General features: G+C 43.7%; 1 protein-coding gene and 1 long non-coding RNA gene across 2 annotated transcripts; both read left to right on the top strand.

Annotated features, from left to right (window-relative positions):
• Nucleotides 1–434: 434 nt before the first annotated feature.
• On the top strand, nucleotides 435–2535 carry LOC104936719 (uncharacterized). Its single transcript, XR_797610.3, has 3 exons — nucleotides 435–601; nucleotides 1802–1924; nucleotides 2025–2535. It is a non-coding gene; the product is annotated as an uncharacterized LOC104936719 (long non-coding RNA).
• Nucleotides 2536–3129: 594 nt separating this feature from the next.
• On the top strand, nucleotides 3130–5473 carry wu:fi75a02 (uncharacterized). The gene is made up of 7 exons (XM_027281920.1): nucleotides 3130–3623; nucleotides 3803–4244; nucleotides 4346–4663; nucleotides 4801–4824; nucleotides 4916–5087; nucleotides 5161–5249; nucleotides 5340–5473. The coding sequence occupies exons 1-7, from the start codon at nucleotides 3569–3571 to the stop codon at nucleotides 5413–5415; spliced, it is 1176 nt and encodes a 391-aa protein (XP_027137721.1). The 5' UTR covers nucleotides 3130–3568; the 3' UTR covers nucleotides 5416–5473.
• The last annotated feature ends 3609 nt before the right edge of the window (nucleotides 5474–9082 follow it).

Here is a 9082-nt window from a genome sequence, read left to right as displayed (position 1 = left end):
GTCTCTTGGTGCCCCGGGCGACAGTGAAGCGTACGGCGTCCAATTTTGCTCAGATTTGGACTTTTTGGCTTTTTGCCTCATTTCCAGGGGTCGCATTTGAACGAACTCCTCCTAGGGATTTTATCAGATGTGCTTGAAACTTGGCATGTGTGTTCTCAAGGCCTCGACAATGAAAAGTTATCAAAATCACAACTTTTTATCAGAGGGCGTGGCCGTGACGGCGCGTCAAAGTCAACGCTGCCGATTTTTTCGAAAAAAAAAAAAAGACTCCATTTACTTGCTGATTGCTGATTTTCGGGCAAAAGTGTGCGGCTATCATATACTTTGTCAGAGCTGTCTGAAACTTGTTATGTTTGTTAAGACCAATATTATGCACAATTCGGCTTCATAATTAATGAGGGGGCGTGGTGAGGGGGCGTGGGATCTTTTATTCTGAAATCCCAGCCGGAAGTTCGGCCGGTGTTTCTTCCGCTGGCTTGACGCCGGTCTGCAGTGATAACGGAGGTCCTCTGTACAGAGGCCCCGTTCCCGCCGGTAAACCGCCTAACATGACAGATAAGAGGCTTTGAGGGAGACTAACGGACCCGTGGGGCCTGAGAAGGTAAAATAACCCGTTAATGTCCCAGTTTGTCCCGGGTTAGCAGTAAGCCGTGCCGTGCTAACGGCAGCTAGCCGCTGCTAGCTCGATCATCTCCTCAAATCCCGTTTGACCCGCACTCCCCGCAACATTCCCGCTCTCTGTACGGCCCCCTTCGCGTTACGTCACACAAACCCCGATATGACGACATCGAACCGTCAGAATCACGCGTTAATCAGCTGACAGGTCAGCATCACGAAGTCTCGCGAGACCCGCGAGAGTTTCTGTGACGTTCTTCACAAAGAAACAAAATGTCCACGAAGGTATGACGTCATACATGTAAACATAATGACGTCATACAATGTAAACATATACTTTACAGAACATTCAGGAACCATCAAGTAACGTTACGTTAACGTTACAGTTCCCACGTCGACAGCTGACAGTAAAACATGGGGAATCATTTGTAGGTGGCACATCAGAGGAGGTTCTTCTTTTAGTTTCTGACAGGTGTGAAAGCTTTGATCACCTTCATGGGTCAGTTCATCTATCCCTGTTCACCTGGACGATGCTACTACGAGCTGGACCATCTCCTCTGTGCCACGTCTCCTGCAGGACAATCATCTGGGTTCCTGTCTTGAGGCCAAAGGCAGTCGACCTCAGACCTGGTATATTCCAGGATGAAACAGTGATGGATTTCCGTTCCATGTTTCATGGTGTAGTTGTTCCAGAGTGTTTAAGCCTGGACGATGATTGCGTAGAGCTCACTGAGCATCTCATGTATGCTCAGATCACAGGTGTGGCTCCGTCAGGTGAAGAGTTGGAGCTTGCTCTGCTTACAACCTGTGCATATGTGTGGGATGGGGTTGGTGAAGGGAAAGTGGGCCTGGCCTGGGGTGCGACAGGACGTCTTCTAGGTGCAGCTCGGTGTCCTCTTGGTGGGGCAGGTCCTCTAGGTTCAGCTGGGTGTCCTCTTGGTGGGGCTGGTCCTCTAGGTGCAGCTCGGTGTCCTCTTGGTGGGGCAGGTCCTCTAGGTGCAGCTGGGTGTCCTCTTGGTGGGGCAGGTCCTCTAGGTGCAGCTCGGTGTCCTCTTGGTCTGCGGTTGAGTCCTTCAGTGACTTTGCAAAAGTTGGGACTGCTGCCTTGAGGATGTGAACTGGTGGGACAGGGTGCCACATAAATATTTAACTTTAATCTGTCTCTCTCTCTCTGTCTCACTCTCAGTCATGCTCACTCGACCACTGACTCTAAACAGTGATGACAGGGGGCGGGGCCTGGTAGCAGTAACTCCTCCTCCTGCTCTCCAATTGGCTGATGAGGTTGATGATGACGAAGAGACTCAAACAGGTTTATTATATTTAGTCTGTCTGTCTGTCTGTCTGTCTGTCTGTCTGTCTCTCTGTCTGTCTGTCATTCAGTGAACTAACTGTTGTTTTTCCTCCTTCAGGAGCCTTTTCTCCTCCTGCTCCTCTTTGGAGCTCCCCCTCTGCTTCACCTGCCTTTCCTCCTTCTCCTCCCTGTTTCCTCTCCTCTGCTTCTTTTACTCCTCCACCTCCTACTCTCCATTCATCTTCTATTTCTCCTCCTCTGCCTCCTCATGTCTTTTGTTCTCCTCCTCCTTCTTCCCTCTCTTCTCCTCTTTCTTCCTCATCCCACTCACCTCCTTTACCATCTCCTCCTCCTCCTCCTGTCTCTTCCCCTTCCCGTACTACTCCTCCCATCGCCATCATTACTGCTCCCTCTTCTGTTTCTCCTCATCCTTCATCGTCTTCTCCTATTCCTCCATCACTACATTCTTCACCTCCCTCCATGACTTTTCATTTTGTCCATACTACTCCTCCTGTCTCCTCTTCTCCTTTACCTCCTCCTCCTCTTCCTGCCTCCTCTTCTCGTTTATCTCCTCCTTCTGTCTACTCTTCTCCTTTACCTCCTCCTCCTCATCCTGTCTCCTCTTCTTCTTTACCTCCTCCTGTCTCTTCTTTTCCTTTACCTCCTCCTCCTCCTTCTGTCTCCTCTTCTCCTTTACCTCCTGTCTCCTCTTTTCCTTTACCTCCTCCCCCTCTTGTCTCCTCCCCTCCGTTACCTCCTCCTCCTCCTGTCCCCTCTTCTCCTTTACCTCCTCCTCCTCCTTCTGTCTCCTCTTCTCCTTTACCTCCTCCTCCTCCTTCTGTCTCCTCTTCTCTTTTACCTCCTCCTCCTTCTGTCCCCTTTTCTCCTTTACCTCCTCCTGTCTCCTCTTCTCATTTACCTCCTCCTGTCTCCTCTTTTCCTTTACCTCCTCCTCCTCCTTCTGTCTCCTCCCCTCTGTTACCTCCTTCTCCTCCTGTCCCCTCTTCTCCTTTACCTCTTCCTGTCTCCTCTTCTCCTTTACCTCCTTCTGTCCCCTCTTCCCCTTTACCTCCTCCTCCTCCTTCTGTCCCCTCTTCTCCTTTACCTCCTCCTGTCTCCTCTTCTCCTTTACCTCCTCCTGTCTCCTCTTTTCCTTTACCTCCTCCTCCTGTCTCCTCCCCTCTGTTACCTCCTTCTCCTCCCGTCCCCTCTTCTCCTTTACCTCTTCCTGTCTCCTCTTCTTCTTTACCTCCTCCTGTCTCCACTTCTCCTTTACCTCCTCCTCCTGTCTCCTCCTCTTCGTTACCTCCTTCTCCTCCTGTCTCCATTTCTCCTTTACCTCCTCTGTCTATTCATGATTCTCCTCAATTTCCTTCTGCCTCAATTTCCTCCTCTCCTCCTGTCTTTTTTACTCCTCATAATTCTGCCATTCCATCTCCTCTTTCTTGCTCCTCTCCCCCCATCCCTCTATCCTGCCTCTCTCCACCTTCTACTTCAGCTCCATCTTCTCTTCCTTCTGCTCCTCCTCCATGTTGCCCCTGCTCCTCCCTGCTGCCTCGCCTCCTCTCAGCTCACCGGTTGGAGGTGCGGCACCTGCTGCGAGGAGCTCTGGCCTCTCTCGGTCGTCGTCTGGACTCTCTGGAGAGGAGGAGCAGGAGGAAGATGAGGAAGAAGACGAACAGGCATAGAGGAGGAGAAGGAGGAGCATCTTCTTCTGGTGAGTTCTGTCTGTGTCCGTCCAAGTTTTAGACAGTCTGCGGGGACGTCACGGAGACTACGTCCAGGTTTTAGACAGTCTGCGGGGACGTCACATGACTTTGGGTTCTCATGACAGGGGCGGTGTTTGCAGCATGTGACCTCATCATTACATGACTCGTCTCTCTCTTCATTATTCAGGTCTGGCTGCTCTCCCCTTCGGCCCCGCCTCCTCCTGTAACCCCGCCTCCATCTCATCATCATCATCATCATCAGACAACAACAACTCACCCACACCTCCTCTTTCCTCTAATTTGAGCCAATCAGCACAGAGGAGGAGGTGGGGCAGAGGTGAGGAGGAGGAAGGGGAGGGGAGGGGGAAGAAAAGGAGGAGGAAGAACCATAGAAGGACAGAGACACATGAAGAAGAAGAAGAAGAGGAGGAGGATGCTGGGAGATTTGTGGGGCGGATGGCGGTGTGCGTCAGAGGAGGAGGAACAGAGGAGGAGGAGGCGCCGCTCACTCTGCACAACTTCAACCACAGGAAACACAGAAGAAGAGAGGAAGGAGTAACCAGCCAATCAGAGCACAGCGTTACCATCATCAGGCGGAACAGTTACACAGCACCGATGCTGCTACACAGGTGAGAGACTAACGAGTAATATTCAGGTGTGTTCATCATCATATGTTAATGACACTATGAATAATTAAAGACTCACTGAATAAGTAATGATCTGTGTCCAGCTCTCCTTCCCAGAATGCCTTTCAGCTGCTGCAGTCCGCCCAGAGCGCTCAGGCCTGCAGCCAATCAGAAGTTCTCAGCGTCTCGTCAGGCCAATGGCGTTTCTCTCATTTCACCCCTGCACCCCCCCTCTTCCCCAACCACAGAGCTCTCCACCTATGGCTCTGCTCCTCATCCTCCTTTAGCCCCGCCCCCTTGCTGCGGCTGTCAGCAATTGCCATGGAGACAATGTCAAAGCCAATGGGAGGTGGAGATTGTGTGAGTCCATTGCGGCCCCTGAAGGACTGGACAGCCCCGCCCAGTCTGAGCAGCGACCACTGGTAGGACGACGCCCATATTTAAATGAACCCACATTAATATTCAGCACGAATATACATAATTAAAATTAATTGTTGAACTAACGTTGAATGATCTGTACTGTCAACAAAAATTAAACTTTTCAAATGCTTTTTTACAGTTACGTGCGATCGCCCACACCAAGGTAATTTAAATAATTTAATTTCACAGTGCTTGTTCCACAAATCAAACTTTAATTTATTAAAATCATTTCTGTGTGTGTGTGTGTTTTGCAGCCCAATTCTTTCCGCCTGGCGACAGCAGAAGCAGCGGGCCAATCACAGCCCCCGGTGCCTCCCCCGGCGACAATTGCTGCCCCTCCCTCCGTGTTCAGCCACTGGACTGTCTACTCCACTTTTGACTGGCCAATTGGCAGCAAGCTCTGAGTTTCTCAACACAAATGGAGAGGTGAAGTTAGATTTTTATTTGATTTTTTCACAATAATTCATCCGGTCATTCTCACAAATATTTTTTATGTCAGCGTGGGAAACGAGTCTCACAGATACGAATCCGCCGGACGTCACCACGGGAAACGCTGCTCACACCGATGGGACTGCCAAAGGTCAAAAGGTCAGGAGAAAGGGATGGAGGGAATGACAATAAAAAAAAACAGTAAGAAGGCATTAAAAATATGAAGATTGAATAAAAACATTTTTTCAGGTTAAAGAAGAAAGAGTTCAGTCTGGAGGAGATTTACACCAACAAGAACTACAAATCCCCCACCACCAACAGGTAAAAACTACAGATCCCCACCACCAACAGTTAGAAACTACAGATCCCCCACCACCAACAAGTAAAAACTACAGATCCCCACCACCAACAGTTAAAAACTACAGATCCCCCACCACCAACAAGTAAAAACTACAGATCCCCCACCACCAACAAGTAAAAACTACAGATCCCCCACCACCAACAGGTAAAAACTACACCAACAGGTAAAAACTACAAGTCCCCCACCAACAACACAAAAAAACTTCTCACACACACACCACTCCCTCACCCACACACACACACTCACTCACCACTACATCACCAAACACACCACTCCTCTCACACCACAAAACTCACACTCACACACACACTCACTCTCAACACACACACACACACACACACACACTCACTCACTCACTCTCACACACACACACACACACACACACACACACAATAACGTCACGCTGTTGTCAGAGCCACGCGGCCGCAAAGTGAGCACGTCACTCCGCGTCATCAGCTGCTGTGAACCGGAATGTTTACCGTAAAGAAAACAGGTGACGTCACGACAGGTGAGGTTACTGGAGGTGGTACACCCCCCGCAACGCCTCTGCATGGCCGCCGCCATGTTGTATTTCTGTATGTGACGTAATGACGTCGTGCGTAACCCTGCCTGTGTATAATTTACTCCAGTACTTCAAAACCTGTAATCCAGATCAGGGTAATCCGGATACTGAAGTCCTCCTTTCCTCAGTCATGGATCAACGTGATCCTGCTGACTTCACCTGTATTTCAAACACGCAGGGTGCATCACGTGATCAAACACTGGCCGCATCCGGATCAAACGTGACTCCACGTCAGAAGTTTACGTCGTGTCACGCATAGACATATATACACAAACATATATACACAAACATATATACACAGACATATATACACAGACATATATACACAAACATATATACACAGACATATATACACAGACATATATACATAAACATATATACACAGACATATATACATAGACATATATACATAGACATATATACATAAACATATATACACAGACATATATACATAGACATATATACACAAACATATATACACAGACATATATACACAGACATATATACATAAACATATATACACAAACATATATACATAGACATATATACATAGACATATATACACAAACATATATACACAGACATATATACACAGACATATATACATAAACATATATACATAAACATATATACACAAACATATATACACAGACATATATACATAAACATAATACACAAACTAATACATAGACATATATACACAGACATATATACCACAGACATATATACACCAAACATATATACACAGACATATATACAAAAAACACATCTATACATAGACATATATACATAAACATATATACATAGACATATATACATAAACATATAACACAACCATATATACACAAACAATATATACACAGACATATAACACAGACATATAAACACAAACATATTATAACAGACATATATACACAGACATATATACATAAACATATATACACAGACATATATACATAGACATATACATAGACATATATACATAAACATATATACACAGACCATATATACATAGACATATATACCACAAACATATATACACAGACATATATACACAGACATATATTACAAACATATATCACAAACATATATACACATAGACCATATATACATAGACATATACACAACATATATACACAGACATATATACACAGACATATATACATAAACATATATACATAAACATATATACACAAACATATATACACAGACATATATACATAAACATATATACACAAACATATATACATAGACATATATACACAGACATATATACACAGACATATATACATAAACATATATACACAGACATATATACACAAACATCTATACATAGACATATATACATAAACATATATACATAGACATATATACATAAACATATATACACAAACATATATACACAAACATATATACACAGACATATATACACAAACATATATACATAGACATATATACAGAGACATATATACATAAACAGAATACATAATGACATATATACAGAACATATATACACAAACATATATACACAGACATATATACATAGACATTATACACACAGACATATACATAACATATATACATAGACCATATACACAAACATATATACATAACATATATACATAGACATATATACACAGACATATAACACAGACATATATAATAGACATATATACACAGACATATATACCACAGACATATATACATAGACCATATGATAACATGAACATATATACATAGACATTATACATAACATATACATAGACATATATACACAGACATATAACACAGACAATATACATAGACATAATACATAGACATATATACATGAACATATATACATAGACATATATACACAGACATATATACACAGACATATATACATGAACATATATACATAGACATATATACATGAACATATATACATAGACATATACACAGACATATATACACAGACATATATACATAGACATATATACACAGACATGTATACATAAACATATATACATAGACATATATACATAAACATATACATATATACATAAACATATATACATTGACATATATACATAAACATATATACATAGACATATATACATAAACATATATACAAGACATATATACATAGAGACGCCGCATTGAGCGCTGAATCGTACGTCAACGGGTCCGCCATATTGGATGTGGCATCTGCCCGTAAACTAATAACAGAAATGGCCTGAACTTCATAAAGCGCCTTTCTACAAAGTTCTTTAAGTTAATGTCTCTTATACACCCATCACACACACACTAACATATCGGGGAAACAAACAGGCACCAAAAACAACGTATGTAACTTTTAAAGTGATGATTATAAATGTTTACTCCTTATGTAAGCACCAAACCAACGTATGTATTTTTCTAATGCTGAGTGTTTACAGCTACTAATGTGTGTAACACTGTTACTGTGATGATAAATATTGAAATATTTAGATTTAAACATTTAATCTGTGTCTATAATAACCAGATCCTGAAATGTAGATGTGAGACATGAGGGTTTTCTAAATAAAGAGCACTAACTAATGTGTATATATGTGTGTGTGTTGTGTGTGTGGTGTTGTGTGTGTGTGTGTGTGGCAGAGATGTATAGTAACGAAGTGGAACTACTTAATACTGTACTAAGTACTAAAATGCAGTATCTGTACTTTTTTGGAGTATGTATTTTTTTTTTCCCCAACATCTCACACACACACCACACACACACACACACACTCACTCACTCACTCTCACACACCACCACCACACACAACACACACACACACAATAACGTCACGCTGTTGTCAGAGCCACGCGGCCGCAAAGTGAGCACGTCACTTCCGCGTTCTTCAGCTGCTTTGAACCGGAATGTTTACCGTAAAGAAAACAGGGTGACGTCACGACAGGTGAGGTTAACTGGAGGTGGTCAGCCGCCCGCACAGCCTCTGCATGGCCGCCGCCATGTTGTATTTCTGTATGTGACGTAATGCGTCGTGCGTAACCCTGCCTGGTATATTTACTCCGTACTTCAAAACCTGGATCCAGATCAGGGTAATC

Source organism: Larimichthys crocea, chromosome IX (assembly GCF_000972845.2).
Source record: "Larimichthys crocea isolate SSNF chromosome IX, L_crocea_2.0, whole genome shotgun sequence".
Lineage (NCBI taxonomy): Eukaryota > Metazoa > Chordata > Actinopteri > Sciaenidae > Larimichthys > Larimichthys crocea.
This window is presented reverse-complemented; position numbering and strand designations above follow the sequence as displayed.

Excerpts from the sequence above, each read along its gene's own strand:
- wu:fi75a02 (XM_027281920.1), top strand. The coding sequence starts at position 3,569 with ATGAGGAAGAAGACGAACAGGCATAGAGGAGGAGAAGGAGGAGCATCT. Across the intron at positions 4,245-4,345 it reads GCACCGATGCTGCTACACAG|CTCTCCTTCCCAGAATGCCT; the intron begins GTGAGAGACTAA and ends ATCTGTGTCCAG. Across the intron at positions 4,825-4,915 it reads GTGCGATCGCCCACACCAAG|CCCAATTCTTTCCGCCTGGC; the intron begins GTAATTTAAATA and ends TGTGTTTTGCAG.